Source organism: Gopherus flavomarginatus, chromosome 3, assembly GCF_025201925.1.
Source record: "Gopherus flavomarginatus isolate rGopFla2 chromosome 3, rGopFla2.mat.asm, whole genome shotgun sequence".
Classification (NCBI taxonomy): domain Eukaryota; kingdom Metazoa; phylum Chordata; order Testudines; family Testudinidae; genus Gopherus; species Gopherus flavomarginatus.
This window is the reverse complement of record NC_066619.1, coordinates 179,201,698-179,223,536: the sequence shown is the minus strand read 5'-3', so window position 1 is coordinate 179,223,536 and position 21,839 is coordinate 179,201,698. Positions and strand designations below refer to the sequence as shown.

Genomic DNA, 21,839 nt, shown 5'->3' with positions numbered 1-21,839 from the left:
TTCTAAGCTGTGGAGAGAGAGTAAGACTGTGCAGTCATGTTAAGTCTTGCCATACCAACAGAACACCTAGGATTCCAACGTTAGGGGCAGGGGCTGGAAATTTGTGTGAAGGATCTAGCTCTCAGCATAAATTGATTGTGTTAAATGAAAGCAGAGATTTTCATGTAATTGCTTAAGCCTGGGTTCTGGGGCTTTAAGAAGAACACCCAAATTCAACAAGAGAGAATAAAATTGCAAGAGGTGGCATACTGAGCTGCTTTTAAAAATAACGGTTTATAGAAAAAAAACCCCAACAAATGGAAAGGTCATGCTCCACTCTGTCCTTTTGCCTTTGGGTGTTGCTGGCATCCCCTTCCTTTAAAATGTAATATCTGTTGCAGATTCCGCTATCTCTTCTAGTCAAAAAAATTAAGCACCCCCTGATTTAAACGTCTGGAGACATCCACAGGTGAGCCATTAGTTGTGTGTTTCATAGTATATACATGCCCATTATGAAAACTGAAGGACAGGCCCAAATTTTGAATATATCTCCTGTGCTCCAAGCTCAGTTTTTATTACTGAGAGACTGCTGTTTAAAATACCTGATGTTGCCACAGGGCATATACATCAGTTTATAAGCAGTACATTTTAAGTATAAATTTGAGATTATTGGTAGGAGTTCAGAAATTTGAGATAAGTATGCTGAAAAAGAAATAATATATCTCAAACTCTAAATTATAATATTAATATTAGTGACACACAGCATGGTGATGGGTGCCAATACAAATCCCTAAAATAGAGAGAGAGGTGTGGCTGTTTTTATTAGTACACAGTTTTAATCTTGTCAATGTCCCTTTGAGTTTTGAGGGAGTGTTTTTAGTTCAGATTTTTTTTTAAATCTGACATGATTGATCTAATTTAAATGACTATTCTATCTCTGAATTTCAGACAGCTCTGGTGCTGGGGATCAAACATGATTGCAGATGGCCAGATTCTACCTAGACCTTACATAGAATCCCAGTGTGAATATCGGAAATTGTGTAAGGAACATCACTCTCCTTTGCATGCCTGCATAAGGGCCAGGCAGATCTGCAGTCCTGGTACTCTGGCGGCACAGGGACTGATCTCTACTCTACTCTACTCTCCTCAGTGTCCAAAAGGAATTAAGAGGAATAGGCAGGAGGTAGAGCTGTGGTTCTGTCCCCTCATGCATGGCCCAACAGAGTCAGCCAAAAGCAGAGAAGAAGCAAACTGCAACTCTTCCTCCTCCCAGATGTATGTAGCCATCTGCACAGCTGGAAGCTGCAAGAGGCTTTCTGCATCCCTGGAGCAGAATGACTCTCAATGCCTGCTCTGGGGTGCTACAGGTTTTTATCATCCCTTACTATGGACTGTTGTTAAAGTTCATAATTTAGCCAAAAGTAAATATAAAAGAAAACTAGATTAGTAACAAGCCACCACCAAAATTCTGAAAACTAGAACAGTCTCAAATTTAAAGGTGGAATTTGGAATCCAAGATCACATTCATATCTAAGTCTGAGAAAAACAGCCCCCCTGCTTTAAGTGAGGACAGGAAAGGTTGCAATTCAGATGGGAATGTTGCTAATTGGCCAATATTTCAGCTGGTAAAATCTTTCTTCATTCTCTATCTTGTGTGGAGCCAAGCATATTGTTGCAAATAGCAACTGAACAAATAATAATTGGAAAATCAGGTATATTCGTCATTGTTATCCAGTGTGGTCAGTTACAAAAAAAGAAGAAAATGCTGGTAGACACCATGCAGAATGGTGAACTCTTAACCCGGCTGTTAAAACCTTATTCAAAAGATGAAAATATAACTATCATATTGTAATTGTTGTTTTTCCTGTCGTTGTGAAAACATGGCAAAAGGGGCAGGACGTCGAAGATGGTACATCTGTCCATTTTTCTTTTCTGAAGAGCAAAATAATTTGGTGTTTTTTCCACCCAGACTGTCAGCCTTATTTATACCAAGCGTAAGCCTGAAGGAGTTTGTTTGGTATTCTTTTTTCCTGGAGCTATATAAAACTCTGAAAATATGGATTGATAATGGACATTCCATAAGACCCTTGACTGCACTGTTGAAAGTACAATAAACCATTGCGTTACAGCTGTTTAAGGTCACTGCAGTGCAAATGACCCTGTTCTGTAGCAAGATTAATGCCTTAAGGATTCATCCACCCCAGAGGTCTGTGTGTAACTCCCATTAGTGTCAATGGGGGATACTCATGCTTAGCTAGAAAATAAATGCCATGGGCCAGATTCTGCTCTGTTTTACCTGTCCAATTTTATTGAATTCAGCTTAGTTGGACTGGTGTAAACGTATATTCAACAGAACTTAGTTTTCTATTAGTATTTTTCAGATCACTTTAAATTAGCAATCTCATTTATACTGAGGGCCAGCAGTAGTTTGAAAACTAGCCTGTAGATTTCTTGCACACATTACAGCATTTTACTACAGACAGTTGTTGCTTACTTGCAGTTCACTGAAGATTAGCTTTATCTCTGCTATGATGGAATAAGGGACAGGCCCAGTGACTACTCAGTTTGGGTCCGGGCTGTGAACTCTATTTTAACGCTTTAAGATCTTCTTGGGTGACTTATAATGAGAGCAATTAGATTGAATTGACTTGAACCTTTGAACTGGCTTCCTGTTGAAATAAAAACAGCATATTTTCCTCTCTATATTTTTCACCTAGCAATTGTTTATTGTCAGTATATGTCTCCCTGTTAATCATATTGTAGCTCTGCTTTGATTTGAGTCTCTGGTTACTAAAGCTTACAGCAAGCTTAATCAGACCAGGTGTGTATATCTGAGCTTCAGTGTTCATGCTAATTGAGAGAGACTGCTTCTTCATTGAGAAAAATAGCCACTGTTTACCATCCTTATTGACTAGGTGGTTAAGTTTTGCACCAGGTCATGCAATTCCTTAAGATGCATTATCACTATTATAGCGCCAACAGCTTAATGAAATGCCATGTTCAGCACTGTATAGCAATGCTATTAGTCAATAACTCATGAGTAGTTGATGCATTTGGAGCAATATTACCTCATTCATCCCACTTTGTTGAAAATGGTCAACGCTTTCCTGGAACAGACGCACTCCTGTGTACTGAATTATGTGCAGTTAGACTCCTGACAATTTTCTGGGTCTAGGAGTTAAAAAATAGCAGCACAAGTAGTTCTAAACTGGAGATTCCAGTCAAGAAAAATAAATTCTTCTATTTGTAATACATTTATTACACATGAGGACAAAATATTACTCCTTTATGCATATAAGAAACGGATATATCCTGTTGGACCTCACAGTAAGGGCAATGCTAAGCAGACTGAAGTAGAGAGTCAAGCTTGGAGTCACAGCTATATAATAAAAAATAGACCTGTAGACAGGCTGTCTGTGTTTGGTATCATCAGATTCCTTAATATTAATTATGTATTATGTATATGGCACCGTAGATTATTATAGCATCTTAAAGAAATAATAAAAATAGAAAAGATACAATCCCAGTTTACAGTCTAGGAACCTGGTCCTTTGATATCAGTGGACAAACTTCCATTGATTTCAATGGACTTTAAAACAGGTCCGAAGGGCCCAGTACTGCAAGGCACTGAGCATTTTGAGATGCAAATTGTCCTCAGCTCCCATTGATTTAAATGGAAATGTAGAGACAGAACATTAAGTGGGAGTTGAGAGTATACGTCACTTCAGAGGAAGAAATCCTAAAACTAGACAAATAGAAGCTATGATGATAACAGATGAAGAAAGCAGTAAAGAAGGAATGGAAAGGGTCACAACAAATAAAGAGAATTACTGATTTTCTATAATTGAGTATGAAGGATGAATCCTGTCCTCAATTACACAGATGTAGCTTCATAGGAAGTGCACCCTGTCAGGGAAAAGTCAGGCTTGAAGTTTTTCAGTTGTCTCGGTAGATTTGAAGTTGTGGTGTGCAGTTGGTTGGTCAGTACTTTAAATTAGACTGAAGAAAAGGAGGAGATGACACTCAAATAGAAGTCAGCATCGGAAAGCTGATTAAAACAAATGAGACTAGAGGGGGATTTCTTCTTAGCGTATGCGCAATGTGCCTCAGGTGGCGCAAGACCAGGATTTTCATCAATGAATCTGGTCCACTGGTTGGATCATTAGCTTCCCCGGACCAGGCTGAGTATAGACAGGGAGCGCGATGAGAATGTTGATCCATACCCCCCCAGAGGAGGTTTAAAGGAAAAAAATGAGGCGCTTGATGCTTTCAAAAGAGGATGGTCTAAGAGTCAGGAGTAGCATGAAGAATAGGAACAAAGGCACAAGCACAAGAAGGAGACAAGTGAAATAACAAATAGAGGAGATTGGGCATTATTTTGAAGATTGCAATGCAAGCAGGAACCTATTTGATATCTTGTAGATCAGGGGTCAGCAACCTCTGGCATACGGCTCGCCAGGGTAAGAACCTTGGTGGTCCAGGCCAATTTGTTTACCTGCCACGCTGGCAGGTTCGGTGGCCCGCAGCTCCCACTGGCCGCAGTTTTCTGTCCCAGGCCAATGAGGGTGGCGGGAAGCGGTGCGGGCAAAGGATGTGCTGGCCGCAGCTTCCTGCCACCCCCATTGGCCTGGGACGGCGAACAGCAGCCAGTGGGAGCCATGATCGGCTGAACCTGCCAACACGGCAGATAAACAAATTGGTCCAGCACTCCACGGTTGCTTACCCTGGCGAGCCGCGTGTCAGAGGTTGCCGACCCCTACTGTAGACTGATCATCAGCATAAATATCTAGGTTGCTTACCTTAGAATATAAAATCCTGACACTTCTCATAAGTCTTAGAGGCTTTTATTATATTACACTTAAAATTATTTGTTATTTTATATTAAGTTTTGCACATACTGTACACAGTTCATATCATACTCACATAGTGTCATCCTTAAAAGTGACCATTTTTGCCTTTGATAACAGCTAATGTTACCTCAGTGTCCCCATTCAGTGTTTCCTGGATGACATATTGCCACATTCTGATCCGAGTTGCATCCAAGCAGCTTCATTAATTCCATATTTCAATATGTTTACTGGTGTATTTCCAATGGTGGGTCTTAAAATACTTTTCTATTGCCTTAGATATCATTTCCTCTATATTTTCAGGATTCCTTGGGTTTTCATGATATTAAATAACATAATGACCTGTTGCATAGGTGTAAATCAGTGTAAAATTTGGCCTGCCTTCCCATAACTGGTCATTTGTCTAGAGAACAATGAGCATTGCCCGAGTGCTCAATTTCCTCCCCTCCTACCCCCGCCTCAAATAATGTCGCCCTTCTTTCCTGCCATGATTTTTGGTGATCACCATTTTCTTTATTGTGGCTCATCTGTTTTATTATTCTTCACAACAGCTGTCTGTATGGAAGAGTTTTACTTCACTGCTTTATATTCTTGGAACATTACATATGTCATTATATAATAAGAGATATTAAATCATCAATTATTGTTTCAACATAAACGTGCTATTAAAAACAGATGTGTATTCAAACTCAGTTTTATGGGAAAACACAAAATCCTGTTTATTCTAGCTTATAGAGTGGGTCTTCCAATTGTGCAATTGTTGCAAAGGGCCAGATTTTCAAAGATATAGAGGAGATTAAAGATGCTGATTGATTTCAATGCCATATAGGCACCTAACTATTGAAGCACTTTTGAAAATCCCACTAGGCACCTATCTACAGATGCTTAAATGCTGTTAAAAATCTGTCTCATAACTCAATGATATGATATTGGCTCCACACATTTATGATCCATACATTATGTAGTCAAAAAGTTTCTTTTTATTTATATTGTATTGATTTTTTAACCAAATAAGAGGAGAGTAGAAAATGATAAAAGAACAAAAAACAAAGAAATGTAAAGAAAGGAAAAGGAAAGGAATGAAATGGGGGATGGGAGAGAAGAAGGGGAAAAGGAGATTGACATCTCAGTTTCTCTATGCTGGGAATTAATAAAAGATTTCTAAAAAGTCAGACAAAATCTTTTCTAATTTGTCTGAGGTCCACCTTTCTGAAGCATTACCCACTCTCTTTACCTGCCAGGTCAGCCATGTTGATGAGGCACTCTCTCCACCTTAATGATTTCTTGTCAATTTTCAACAACAGGTTGCCCCAAAGTACAGCATCATGTGCAAGAAGGGAAGAATTTAAATTTTCTGGCAAAACTGGTCCATGTCCATCTGGTAGCCAATACTGTAGAGGATGTTGTATGATCAAAATGGTAATAGGCTGAGCTGAGTATTCCTGCCAGCAAGAGGGAATGGACCATTGTATTACACTCATGTTGTCTTTCTCAAGTGGACCCATTGAAATAAATGGTAAAAATTCCACTGACTTCAATGGGGTCAGAATCTAACCTCTTGTCCGTTTTTGCAAGGACCAGTACAGCTAAAATAGACTGGATTGTCATTCTTTTTAAAAAAATGAGCTGGCCTAGTGGTCCAAACATTGGACTGTGAACACGGACTCTTTCTCTAGTGTTAGACCATTTAATTTCTCTACTTAATTTTCCTGTCTGTGAGTCTGATACTTGGTTAAATACTTCAGAGATGTGAGGACTACGGTTGCTTTGAAGATTAAAAGTTCTATATCAGGAATTGTTGGGCTTTTCCATTGCATAGACCAGAGAGAGGTGGAATTGGGATTCACCTCCTGTCCTTACAGGCCACCCTTTCATGTTCAATGCACATCCCTGTAACAACTACAAATGTGCTTACATGGAAAAGAAACATTGAGAAATTATTTACTGTATTTTTAGCTTTCTTCTGCCAATTAGCAGCTGCTAACGAGGAGCAGAGCCAGCACTATGTGACCAGTCAGCATTCCACAGACCTCTAGCAAGCATTCCATGGACCATAACTTGGGAACCCCTGTGATATATTACTGCAATGCATTAATGGCAGATGTTAAAGGTAGCAAGTGAGAAGAAGGGAGGCATCAGAAAACTGGAAGTCTATATGGATAGTACAAAGTACAAGGCATGATTTCATTAGACAGTGGTGATGGTGGGGGGATAAGATATGTGAAAGGAAGAGAAACTGGTAATAATGGAATTTCTAATCTGCATAAGGATCTCCTCCACCATGAATTATGACACTGAGCATTGGGAAGGTTACCGTATGTTTGCAACACTTTGTCATATCACCTTTAAATCATGATATGGCCATGAAAGATATCACAACTGTAGCCTATTAGCCCATATTTGTCAGATATTGAAACACTTTCCCAAGCAAGGGCCATTTTCTAGGATGATAATGTGGAAATTGCATAATTCAGGATGGTAGTAGCAAATCAGAGATAGTTTGGAGAGCAGAAATACCTTCCCCCACTCCCCCCTTATCTTTTGGTATTGTTGTGATGGGGTATACAAATCCCAGTTTGGCCAGGAAAGGGTTAATAAGTTGCTGTGAGCTCAGAGAGACATGGTGAGTGAGGCAATATCTTGTATTAGATAAACTTCTGTTGGTGAGAGAGACCAGCTTTCAAGCTACGCAGAGCTCTTCCTCAGGTCCTGGAAAGGTACTCTCTGCATCACAGCTGTGAGCTCAATCTCACCCTGCTACATCTGAAGTAGGTGTCAGGCATGGGCCCCACCACTCTCCCTCCTACACTCCAGACTCAACAGGTATCAGGCTTGGAGGGAGAGGTTAAAATGGAACATCCCAGCTCAATGTGGGGTTTGCTGGGAGGGAGAGCAGACCTCCAGCTCTCACTCCAGGAGAGAAACCTGGCTGGGCTCAGGAACTCTTGAGAGACTACTACCAGCCAGAGCCTCCCTGAGGGAATGTAGGCCTGATGCTGAGCTATTATTTTTATTTGTTGCCAGTGACTTGCTTGTTGCAGGGTTAGCCTGCTGCAGGTGCTGCCTCACATGAACGAAGTGACATCTCAAGAAAAAGCCTTACTTAGGAGGAGTACCTTACTCATAAGTAGTCTTGTTTTCCAGTGAAATGTCTTGTGAAATAAGATACTACTCAATATTAGTTAGGGTAGCAAATCTTGCTCTAAATAGCTAATCATTGTACACCATTTTAAAGACAAAGTGCTATACAAATGAATACCTGTATTATTTCTTAATCTGTCTAAAGTTGCCATTGTAATTTCACATGAATATGCATAGAATGTTCATAAAAAGTAAATATTAACTAACCACATCATACGGTTCTCTGTCTCACTAGAAGCAGCACCAAAAATATTGATGGTAACTCACTTTCACTGATAAGAAATATTAGATTTGTTTTTGCAGCTCAATTAGTCTGTCACCTGTCCTCAGCAATGTGTAAATCATTCCTCATTCAAACAACAGATCATGCTTTAGCAGTGGTATTGATCCATGCAGACCTCTGGGTTAGGAGTAAAACATCTTTAATTACTTTGGCTGACTTTTGGGAGTTTGTTTTTGTATTGGGGGGTTTTATTGTTGTTTTTTACAATGATTAAGGAACTCTAGCGACTGTGTTTTAGTGTTGTTACCACTTAGCTTAAATTTAGAACTTTGGTCTCCAGAGAAACATTTCCCACCCCAATCTGATCTGCCTCTGCTTGGAGTAGATATCAGAAAAAGCCATTCTCTAAGGGCTTGATAACCTCTTCACTTTCCTTAGCCAGAGGTGTTTTGACCTTTAATTAAAAGGAAAATTTGTTGCCTTCCATTCAGAAGGCAGAAAATAATGAACTCATTAAAATGAGGTTAGTGTTCAGGCCTTAGAACAAAAAGAGCTGAAGTCTCATTAGTGCCTAACAATCCAGAACATAGCACATAAATAAAACCTAATATGGCAGAGCAAAATGCCTTGGTGCATTAAATTTGAGCAGTATCAAATGTTTACAGTCAATGATGTCTGGGGCATGAAGTTTTAATGTACTTAATAAAGGATAGCAAATTGCTTCCTATTAGCCATGAAATGTTACTTCAAAAATTTCCCCAAAAAGTTTATTATGCAAATGAAGGCTACAGTTGTAATTAACAAGGACACTATGGGAAAATATCAGTCTTGCTTAATAGATGCACCAATTATGAAGAATAAAGACAAAGCAACTCAAACATACAAAAGATAATTACATAGATTAATGTAAAATACTGCTGAGTGTAAATGCAATATAAAGAAAAAAAAGATTTACTTTATGGATGTCCTAGAGAGAGGTAGGCTTACTGACGTGAAGAATCAGTTAATAAATTGAAACACAAAATTCGAAAAAGATTCCACCTAATTTAAGTGCCCTATTTGAAAGAAACACTTTGATTACTTTTTAAAAAAATGTGCTTAGCCTGGCATGAGGTCATGCATGTTTCACCAAACTTAGATATGCTTGTGGTTCTTTCCTTGTTAAATGATTATTTTATTAGATTTACTTAACTTACTTATTCAGAATAAAATAACATTAGTTTAATTACTGGCTTAGAATCTACCATAGAATCTGCAGTTTTTTTATGTGGGTCACCATATCTAAATAGTTATTCTATGCTAATTGCCCAATTCAGCAATCCTTACTCAGAAGAACTACAACTGATTTTTTTTGAATGATGATATAATAAGCAAAAATGAAGAGGCCTATAAATATTCTGGCCAAAGATACCACCATCGATCTATGGCTAAACCCACAATGGGGACTTAGGCTCTGCACTGCAATACCTAACTTTAGGTGCCCTGCTGCCCAGTGAAATCATCAGTCTCAAGTTAGGTGCCCAGACTGTATGCAATGTGTAGGGAGAGTTAGGCATCTAAGAATGGGATCACAGAAGCCAGCAAGCTGAGCAGGAACTGGACTAAACTAGCCTATAGGAAATGCCAAGGAGATGGGTGGGGCCTGGCCCTGCCCCCAAAGGGACATAGCCCCACCACCTCAAAGGTATTTTGGCACCTAACTCCCATGGGAATTAGAAATCTAAATATTTTTGAGGATCTGGGTCATAGGTGCCTAACTCTGGACTAGAGAGAGGTGTTAATCTCTATTTGGTATTCTCAGCTGTGAATACTGTCCTAGGGTGCTATGGCACTGTGTTCTATCTGAGTTAGGCATGCTCTGAGAATATCTATGGGATTGAGCCCCTCAGGCAAGCTAGGTGGGGGAATACCTGCCTGACAATCCCCCCAGGGCCTAGGTGTGAGCTAGGGTCCTGGATTTCTGGAAGAAATTTAGGCACCTACAGGTCTAAGTGGCAGCTGAGCAGCAGAGCAGGATCTAAATTTTGGATGTTGGGGAGAGGGGGCTTGACGGACATCGCTGGAAAGTGAAGAAGTATTCAGCTGGGAAATGGGGAAATAAGTGTTTGCAAAGGAATCCACATAACACATTAACAGTGAACTAATGCTGATGACAGATATAAGAAGTGAGGTGGTGATTTTAAAGTTGAGTGGGGAAGATCAGGAACCTGATGAGCTTTTCCGCAGAGCAGAGGAAGGTTTCTCTAGCCTCTGATGGTGGGAATGCTTCCTCTGAGAAGAAACAAGAGTCCTCTGTAGGACTCCAGGTTTGGTTCTGAATCAGGTAAAATGCCCATTGTTTAAATGTCCTTCCTCCTGGCCAAATTCTGCCTGGTCTTCATGTGGCTGTGCAGTGGTTGAGGAGGGCATAAGACACCTACCCCTCTTGTGAAGCCTGCATATGGACTAATCCTTGCTCTCAAGGGATGTAGACACTGCACCATTCCTGATCTGCTGAGTCACACAGTGCCATAATGGGAGCAGGGAAGAGTGAACCAGGGCTCCATGCAGACATAGGGTTGCCAGATGTCCAGTTTTCAACTGTGCTGACTGGGCTGTTAAAAATCTGGTTGGCATGGAGCTGGCAGGCTCCCTACCTGGCTCCATGTGGCTCCCAGAAGCGGTGAGATGTCCCTCTGGCTCCTAAGCAGAGGGACAGCCAGGGAGCGCCACACATTGCCCTTGCCCCTAGCGCCAGCTCCCATTGGCCGGGAACCTCCAGCAACGGGAACTACAGGGACGATGCTTGCATGAGGAACCACCTGGCCTCCCCAATGCCTAGGAGTCAAGAGACATGTCACTGCCTTCCAAAACGTATGTGCCACCTGGAGCCCTCATTCCCTCCCTTGCCCCAAACCCCTGCCTCAGACCAGAGCCCCCTCCCACACTCTGAACTCCTCGGCTCCATCCCCCAGCCCAGTGCCCCATCCTGCACCCCAAACCCTCATTCCAGGCCCCACCCAAGAGTCCACACCCCTGCCCCAACCCAGAGCCCTCTCCCATATCCTGAGCTTCTCATTTCTGGCCCATCCCAGAGCCGGCACCCTGCCAGGGCTCTCACTCACTCATGTACCCCAACCCCCTGCCCCAGCCCAGTAAAAATGAGCAAGTGAGGGTGGGGGACAGCGAGCAATAGAGAGAGGGGGGATGGAGGGACGGGGGATAAGGCCTCGGACAAGGGGCAGGGCAGAGGCAAGGCCTTGGAAAAGGGGTGTGGCAAGGGTGTTCGGTTTTGTGCAATTAGAAAGTTGGCAATCTTATGCAGGCAGCAGAGCTGGCCACCAGTGCAGGTGGTAAAAAGTTTAATTCCTTAAAAGAGCAGGCATGCAGCGGTCTGTGTGCACCCAGGAGACATTCTCCTGGTGTGGTGCAGATCTGTATTCCCTATTATTATGGACTGTGCCTACAAAGCACAACAGAGTGTATTCTTCATCTAGCAAAATTATTGCTGAAGCCAGCTGGAGTCAATGAGAATCTTGATTGAATAAGTAATTATTAAAAATAGGGAAAGGGTTCAATTATTCTCAAGGCAGGATTGATCTTTTTGTGTTTATTTTCTAGAAAGATACTGAGATCTGTGTAAGACATTCCCCACACTTACAAACAATATAACATTTGGTCAAATGTTAGGACTCACCTATCCGATAGTGTCTCTTTAACGTTAACATACGAGACAATAAAAATGAAATTAATTTCCATATAAATGAATATATGTGACGTGTGTTATACTGAAATGACAAAACAAAGGTCTTTGGTGCTCGCAATAAATGTTGAGTGACACATTTACCATTTAGACTGAGAAAATCATATGACCATAGTTTATAGGATTTAGAACTTAATCCTTGTTCTGCTCTTCTAATGATACCTTACTTCATGAGACCTAACGAGAATGTTTCTTCTCTCGATCTTTTCCCCCTTCCCCTTTTTGTGATCTTAAGAAATAAGATCTTACAAAATAACATAGCAAGGAAAGGAAAAAATGAGAGGATAAAACAAGTTTATTTCACATACCGTGGTATACTATATTTTAATTGATAATACTTCAGGGTCTTTCATCCACAAAGACAAACCACACTGATTTTGCTCAGCATACCAATCTGAAATGCAAGAAGCACTGCATATATTGGAAAACTATGTTTCTAAAAATAATGGCCCAGATTCTAAACTGGTGGCATTCTGCATAGCTCTATTGACTTAAATGGAGCTATGACAATTTTCAACCACTGAAGCTCTGACCCAATGAGTATTTCTGGTGCTGGCCATCTTCATTTTATAATTGCAGTATACTGGAACATAATTGTTACATTTATCTACCAGTTCCCTTTGTATTTGGTCTCATAATACATAATGTGTAATATTACAATGTGAGGATCAAGCACTGATGTACTAATGTATGGTAAGGTCACAAAAGGAAAATGATCTAGTTAATAAATGTATAACCAGATAGGCTGGAGACAATACTAATTTCTTAAATTCAGTGCTAAAGCACACAGTTTACTGCAGTTAGATGTCACTTGTTGTTGTTCCTTGCTAATTTATTTCCTTGGATAACAGTTCTTAAACTACTTGAATAACTTCTTGTTACCTCTGCCTTAAAATTCTCTATGTAGTTAAGTTTAAAAATAAAGGAAAATAAAAACTTGCTGACTGTCTCGTAGGTTGTGTGGAAGCCCAGTGTATGTCTGAAATGACAAACATTTTTAGTTGTCTGTTATCATAAACACAGACTTCAGCTGCTAAGATACATGTTAATTTCAAATATGTTTCATAGTTAGTTGGTGGTCAGAAATGTTTTTTAGCTTTCAAACACTGAGACAACTAGGCTAAGCATTTTCCTGTAACTGACAAATGTAATGATTAGTGACCAGATGTCCCTGCCATGAAAGGAGGTATTACTTGGAGTTTCAATACCTGTAGGCCAATGCCTGCCTCTTTCTTTGAACAGTGGAAGAATATAAATATCTGACTACTGTGAACTTTGTTATTATATCTTTTGACTATTTCTATTTTATTTCTTAAGATCAACACAATAGGTGCTCAAAAGATTGCTGATAATTAAAGCTCTTCACCAATTCAAAACTGGCCAGGCCAGTAGAGACATGAAAGCATTATCCAGCTGGTATCTATAGCCTGACCGATGTAAAATGTTTGTTGTTCTCAGACCAGTCCCAAGTGGAGAGACATTCATGTAGTAAAAGCTACCATTGGAAGCATCACTGCTTGGCAGTCTCGTCAGTGAGGTCAAATACTGAAAGTGCGCAGAGACTTCTGTCTTTTATTTGTACAGATGTTGTACACAAAATTGACCTGAGACACACAGATGAGGCAGGAGGAGTAGATGGCAGAAGCTATTCTGTCTCCAGTGCAATCAGACTTGCATGTTTTAGGAGCATAATTTTTTTTTAGAAAAAATAAACATAATAACATAGCCATGAGGTAAATGCACACAACTCCTACTGAAGTCAATAGGGAGTTACAGTCCATTTACCATGGCTAAATTTGGCCTACAAGCTACAATTTTAAAGAAGTTTTAACAGGTAAGTGAAACCAAAAGCCTTTAATGCCCAGGTTGGCAAACAATACCTGTATTTTGAGTTTTAGTAAATTTCATTATTCAAATTTTACTTATAAACACCATGTTTATGGTGGTTCAGTTGATTAGTATATTGTTACATCTAGAGACCTGAGTTCAAATATTGCCAAACATCAAAACATGTACAAGTCTATGTAGGATCTTGCCCTGTTTCTATTACTCTAAATTACAAAGCTAGGTACTCTTGCCAGTGGTGTTGGGCCCTCACCTTCTTAAATTCCAAAATGTATTCACTAATAGACGAAAAAAAGAATGACCCCAACAACAAACTACAGAACATATTTAAAGAAGACTTTAATTTTATGTCTCGTCAGTGGACACAAATTTTAATACAAGGCTTTCCTAAATTTTATATTCATTTTTCTAAATGCATGTTAATTTCTTATTTATTTCAGGCATTACTAGAGACTCAAAATTTACTGCGCACTCAGGTTGCAAATTTTACCTTCAACCTTGGATTTTCAGGAAAGTTTTACCACACAGGTAAGAAGGAACTTTGTGCTCTCAGGTAGCTACAATTAAATCAGGATTTAAATCAGGATGCTTTCAGGTAGCTACAATTAAATCAGGTATCAGGATTTTAAACCTAATTTTTAGCACTGTCTATTTGTCATTACTGACTCAGAGGAGCAATGGGAAAGTGCTGTATTCCATCATCTCAAGTACTTAGTGACCAATCCAAGGCCCACTGAAGCAATGGAAGGAATCCCATTGATTTCAAAAGTCTTTTGATCAGTCCCTGAAGGATATGAAGTGTTTTTGCATTTTCTGAAGGGCATCCTGTCAGTCTTAGGGTGATAAGGAAAGCAAATTAAATAACAACAATTCTGGAAAGACAGCATGTGTCATTCCAGGCTTTTTGCAATATCACAGGTGCAGTGAAAAGCACGAGGCTGAAAACTGAGTGCCAGAACCTCCTAAGAAGCAGCACTATTTGAATGTGACAGACACCATGATGTGTCTCAATATGATTAGAAAGCAACCCTATAGCAATAATATTAGGAGAAAAATTTAAAAATTATAATTGTCTTTAAAGTCCTTGTTATTCCAAACCTTCATTAAAACAAATTTAAAGAAAAAATATATTTTTTTACTAACTCTGAGTAACCAATAGATTCCTTTTACCCAATGTTTCTCTGGAAGATTAGAATTGCCTTATTCAGCACACTTAATTGTCTCCTTCACATGCACTTCTCCCTGCCTCCACTTTTCTTCTCCGTACAATGTCCCTTCCACTTTTCCCTTTTCCTCACTTTTCAAACCTTCTTGGTAACCCCCTTTCCCTGTCCTGTCCCTCCATTTAGGCTGCCCAGCTTCTTCACTGTTCCCTCTCCCACCATCACTTACTTGACACCCAGTACTAGGAGGACCAGTGAGATGTGCACTCAACCACTTATTTGAACTGAGGCAATTTTCAGAATATTCCACTGTAAGCCTAGAATTTTTTCCTGTTTGAAGTATCGCCTCTGGAATACATAGTTTCCCAATTAGGTCAACCGTACTGCAAAGGGGGCTGTTGGCTGCATTATATTAAAGAAGCTGGGAAATTTTACTGGAGGAGGTAATAACGAGTTAGAGAAGCAAAAGAATGAAGGGATAAGCTTAAAAAACTAGGAACTGGAGTATATATATGTTAGGGCAGGAGTAGGCAACCTATGGCACGGGTGCCGAAGGCGGCACACAAGCTGATTTTCAGTGGCACTCACACTGCCCGGGTCCTGGTCACCAGTCTGGGGGGCTCTGCATTTTAATTTAATTTTAAATGAAGCTTCTTAAACATTTTAAAAGTCTTGGTTACTTTACATACAACAATAGTTTAGTTATATATTAGAGATGTATAGAAAGAGTCCTTCTAAAAATGTTAAAATGAATTACTGGCACACAAAACCTTAAATTAGAGTGAATAAATGAAGATTTGGCACACCACTTCTGAAAGGTTGCCGACCCCTGTGTTAGGGGATGGGAAAAAAAGGGTATGGTGGAGAGGAGTTTCAGAGAGGAATAGAGTGAAGAGGCCAAAATTTATTATTTATTTGTGTTATTGTAACACCTACCTTCCCCAGCTGAAATTGGGGCCCCATTGAACTAGACACTGTGAAAACACATAGTGAGAGACAATCCCTTCCTAGAAGAGTTTACAGACTAAATAGACCAGACAAAGGATGTGAGGGGAAAAAAGAGATTAAATGGTTTGCTGTAGATCATACAGCAAGTCTGTGGCAGAGCTGGGAATAGAATTTAGGTCTCTTGAAAGCCATTGAAAAGTTTGTTTTCAGAGAAAGTTGGCAAGGCATGGGGTATAAAGTGATATTAAGGAAAAATTTAGGGAGTTGCTGTAGCTAATGTAGCTCTTCGTGATCATGGTCCGATTCCTGAGGTCCTTGGCCAGTTTTTACTTAGTCTTTAATCAGGAAACTCTCAGTGAAATCAATAGAAGTTTTGCCCAAGTATGGAGGACTAAATAAGGATGTCAGTATTTTGCCCATTGCATCTTAACCTGCCTGTATAACCATTTCTTATTGGTGTTATCTATAATAAGGTGAGTTAAACAAAAGTAGACCATTATATTGTGTTGGGATATGCCCTGTCATAGTGTTCCATAGACATCAGTTCTTCATGTAGACACAGTTTGCCCACCCCAACAAGTGCAAGAAATACAAAAGGGGAAAAATCGGTGGGGAAAAGATCATTTATTTTGAATACTAATTAGAAATTAATATTAGTAGTGATATTAGGGGCATTTTTCAGTTCAGAATACTGACTTGCAATTTTGGTTTATTTCTTTTTGTTAATCTTGAGTTTCCTCTCAATCCACCACAATTCACTAAAAATTACTTCATGTGTAATCTTCAGGTTTTCTCTTCCCAGTTGACTGGATTATTATCAATATTTCATTTGTAACTGGCGTAGAGAGAATGTGTTCAAGTGTATGTATGTGTGGTCTCCAGCAATTTATAAGGGTTAAAATAGTACAAAGATACTTAATGAGTTGAGGCATGTCATTGGCTCCATTAAGAGACTTGCTGCAGTCTGTACTCAGTGACGCATGTGAGTTCTAAAGTGAGCACTTCATTCATGGGTGATATCGTTGTTGTGTCATACCAGCTTAGTGGAAACATTTTCAAATGTTCTCCATGCAAACATCCACTTTATTGACTCATTATAAATAAAACATGGAAAGGTATTCTTTAATTACTGTAAACATGGCTTGATTACTCAAAAGAGGCTTTTAATGTAAGATGCACGACATGTTTTATTAGGACATTAACTGTTGTGCCTTATTGACTTTTCCTTAATGCACAATTTTGTACTCTCTTCCAAAACTCCGATCAGTTGAAAACTACAAGAAGGAAATAATCATGTGACTCTGTTAGCAAATTAAATAATTAAGAGATCACTGACCTGTACTGCATCTGTACCTCTTCATTTGGGTGCCCACATATAATTAGGATAGCTATATATTAACCTTACACACTAATTGCTTAGAAGTAAACTGTGCACTTGTAGACTAAAAGGCACCAGAAGAGTTGACTAGTGTTTATTAGTAATACAGACTAAGTATGCATTTCCTCTGCATGTATATACTTTTATCTGGATATGTGAGTTAGTGTTCCCAGGATCTGCCAAATTAATTGCTCATAACCTTAAAACTACTGATTTCTTCTTCACACATAGCTTCCGATTTAAGATTGACAGAGCTTTCTAAAACAAGAGATGTTTGAAGAAAATCTTAAAGTAGCATTAAAATTAGGAGCATTTACTGTCAGTAAACCAGTTTGGAAAAGTGTACACTTACACTGCTTCTCTCTGAAAATGCATGTCTACTGATTTAATGAAAAACTACTGCACCTCTTCACTTCATAATTTTCAAATGTTCATTACGGCAGCTGTTGGAAAATGAGGATTTTTTATTACAGAAAATTGTGACTTTTCACGTTTAAAAAAACAACAATTTTCCATTTTAAAAAAACTTTGGGTGGAAAATTTTCAATAACTTTCTTTTTATTTTACTAAATTAAAATTTTCTTTTTAAAGACATACAAGGGTAATAGGTCTCCATGTCAAGTTTCAAATCTCAACCATTTTTATTGTTTTCTTGCAGCTCTGCCTTAAGAGTGTTTAAGTTTAAAAAAGATAGGAAGTATTGTGTTATCTTTCTAAATCTTCATCACAGTGAAAAAATGGTTGACATATTGTACTCAAATGTTATATTAAAAAAAAAAGTCATCAGGATGAGACTACCCCAGGAAAATCTGAGTCCAAAAAAATGAGTTTTGTAAAGGAAACTATTTTGTAATCTTATTCTAATTATTTTAAATATTCACATATTACTGCTTCCTGTGTTCTAACTTTACTTCATTCTTACCTATATTATGTTAAATGCCTGAGTTAAGCTTGCCCTAATCCTATGTAACATCTCTAATATCTATCTTTCTCCCCTCCATCCCTACTTCTGAAACCCTGAACCAAACATGAGTCTTCTCCACTTGAACTATTAAAGTGTTTTTCTCATGGTCTCACAGACTCTCATCTCTCTCCTTGCTAGACCCTTTCAAAAATAAGTTGCTAATATCACCATCCGTTTCTGCCTCTCTGACAATGTCTCCCACCTGTATATATGTGTGTGCATATACAAAACATGAACAAAAACCTGTTTATTAGCCAGAGAGTGCATACCGAAAAAACAGCCACTAACATCTCTTTTGGACAAGGAATTGTTTTCTTAAAAAGAATTAGAATGGAGTATATTGAATTAGAATGGACAGGTTTCAGAGTGGTAGCCATGTTAGTCTGTAACAGCAAAAAGATTGAGGAGTATTTGTGGCACCTTAGAGACTAACAATTTAATTTGGGCATAAGCTTTCATGGGCTAAAACCCACTTCATCGGATGCATGCAGTGGAAAATACAGTAAAAAGATCATATATATATACACACACACACACATAGAGAACATGAAAAAATTGGTGTTGCCATACCAACTCTAACAAGACTAATCAATTAAGGTGGGCTATTATCAGCAGGAGAAAAAAAGTTGTGTAGTGATAATCAGGATGGCCCGTTTCAAACAGTTGACCAGAAGGTGTGAATAACAGTAAGAGGAAAACTAGCATGGGGAAATAGTTTTTACTTTGTGTAATGACCCATCCACTCCCAGTCTTTATTCAAGCCTAATTTAATGGTGTCCAGTTTGCAAATTATTTCCAGTTCTGTGCAGTTTCTCATTGGAGTCTGTTTTTTGAAGGTTTTTTTGGAGAATTGTGACTTTTAGGTCTGTAATTGAGTGACCAGGGAGGTTGAAGTGTTCTCTGACTGGTTTTTGAATGTTATAATTCTTGACATCTGATTTGTGTCCATTTATTCTTTTGCATAGAGACTGTCCAGTTTGGCCAATGTACATGGCAGAGGGGCATTGCTGGCACATATCACATTGACTGCTGTGCAGGTGAACGAGCCTCTGATGGGGGTGGACACAACTCAGGGCTGGTCTACACTACAGGAGAAAATAGAGCTTAGATACGCAACTTCAGCTACGTGAATAATGTAGCTGAAGTTGAAGTATCTAAGATCAAATTACTCACCGTCCTCACAGCGTGGGATTTTTGTCCGAGGCTCCCCCTGTTGATTCCGCAGCTCCGTTCGGGTTGGTGGAGTTACAGAATCGATATAAGCGCGTTCGGGGATTGATATATCACGTCTAGATGAGACACGATATATCGATTCCCGAGCAATCGATTGCTACTCGCCGATACGGCGGGTAGTGAAGACGTACCCTCAGACATCAAGAATTATAACATTCAAAAACCAGTCGGAGAACACTTCAACCTCCCTGGTTATTCACTTACAGACCGAAAAGTTGCAATTCTCCAGTAAAAAACTTCAAAAACAGACTCCAATGAGAAACTGCGCAGAATTGGAAATAATTTGCAAACTGGACACCATTAAATTAGGTTTGAATAAAGACTGGGAGTGAAGGGGTCATTACACAAAGTAAAAACTATTTCCAGCATGCTAGTTTTACCCCTACGGTTACTCACATCTTCTTGTCAACTGTTTGAAATGATCCATCCTGATTATGACTCAAAATTTTTTTTTCTCTTGCTGATAATAGCCCACCTTAATTGATTCGTCTTGTTAGAGATGGTATGGCAACACCCATTTTTTCATGTTCTCTATGTATATATAATCTTCCTACTCTATTTTTCCACTGCATGGATCTGATGAAGTAAGTTTTAGCCCACGAAAGCTTATGCCCAAATAAATTTGTTAGTCTCTAAGGTGCCACAAGTACTCCTGTTCTTTTATCTGAAGAGAAAACTCTCACCAACATAACTAAGTGTGATATAGTGTATTTGGTATGTATTCTTCTACCTGTACTGTGCTACAAATAATCGTATATACATAGATTAGTAGGGCACCAAAAGAAAGACAGTGATACACTCACTGTACAGAAATATTCTTCAAAACATTGCAGAGATTAAATACAAATGTAAATAAAACATTGAACACTTATATTTCTAATACTTGCTGTGAAAGTGAACAAGGATGACCACAAACCACTTCCTTTGTAATTAGTTTTGCAGTGTTGAAAGACTTCTAAAAAAGAAAGCAATCTGTGTGTGCTATAATGAATGTTTGTGAAAAGTAAAGAAATGTCTTAAGCTAAATAAAAGCTCTTAATATAAAATGGTAAAGGAACTAGAAAGAATGCTGCCAGTAAACTGACTGAAGTTTTAATAGTTGATTTGAGGATGAAGTTAGTGAGACTTAATGTAGCCATTCACATTTTAAAAAGCACTGGGCTATCTGTCTGCAAATTCTAGAAAGTAGCCCTATCTCATTTCTCATTTTGAAGATCTTCTTTGTTGTAACCACTTGAATTGTACAAATAACTGGCTTTTCAGTTCATCAGCAGTTCTGAAAAATAGAAGAAAACAACATTTGTTTCAGGTAAAGCAAAATGAAACTTTTTAAAATTCTGTTTAATAAAGTAAAGGACCTTTGAAAATGAAGGACTAGAATCACTAGGCGACTTCACCACTGTTTTGTGAATGGTGCTTGTGTTGGTGCTGGTGACCCCATATGCCCAATAAGGGACTTATTATAGGTAAGTGCCTTACTCTATAGTCCTGTGGTTATTCTTGTGTAGGGCTCTCTCAATCACTTCTGTTGAAGCTGTTCCACTCTTTTTAATAATTAAATATTCATTGGGCCCCAAATTGAAAAAGAATGACTCTCTAGCCTGGTGGTTTGAGCACTCCCCTAGAAGGGGAAAGACCTGGCTACAAGTTTCCACTCCAGAGCAGGGACTTAAACCAAAGTCTCTCACATCGTAGCTGAGTAGCCTAACTATTGGGCTATCACAGAGAGGAGAAAAGTCAGCACTTTCTCCTACTTGGTTTTCTGAATGCCACCAAGTGCCCTTGCGATTCTAACACAAAATCAGAATATTTAATTTTAAAAACTTCAATATGAATTATTTTGACATTTCCATTTTCTTTTCTTTTTTCTCTTGAAGCAATTTGCAGAAACTGACAATTTCACTTGACCTGAATCTTCATTTTTCAGAGAAAAAAGTTTCAAACAAAAATTTTCACTCACTCTGGTAACCATATGTACTTTCTTCAGCCTGAATTGTGACACACGTCTTCACTAACATGGACTATTAACTTTAATTTAAAATGAAAGCTTAAATTCTGCAAAAAAGATGGCATACGAAGGAAAACTCTATCCTGGACTTGCAAATTGAGTAGATTTTTCAAAGCCCTATTATAGATTTACTTTTCTGCCTACTTACTTTATAAAACTGTTTCATATTTCTCTTGATTCTGATTTCATCAAAATATATCAGACTTCAGTTTGATGGGCTCTTAGTGAGAGTTTCTTTTGGTTTTGTTCTGAGTTTTCATAAAATGTAAGTGTCTGGTTTCTACTGCTGCCTGTGCATATACACCAGCCCAGATAAATATGCTCTTTCACCTAAGAATCACATTAGTACTATTCCAAGAGTCAGCCTC

At 38.8% G+C, this 21,839-nt stretch overlaps 1 protein-coding gene across 13 annotated transcripts in view; it reads left to right on the top strand.

Moving 5' to 3' along the window:
* The window catches only part of LOC127046837 (bifunctional heparan sulfate N-deacetylase/N-sulfotransferase 4), a 256,826-nt gene that overhangs the window by 132,329 nt on the left and 102,658 nt on the right, over positions 1–21,839 (top strand). For all 13 annotated transcript variants that reach the window (XM_050944412.1, XM_050944409.1, XM_050944411.1 and 10 more), the window contains one exon: positions 14,218–14,305. In XM_050944412.1, the coding sequence (XP_050800369.1) occupies positions 14,218–14,305 (88 nt within the window). The remainder of the gene's footprint in view (positions 1–14,217; positions 14,306–21,839) is intronic.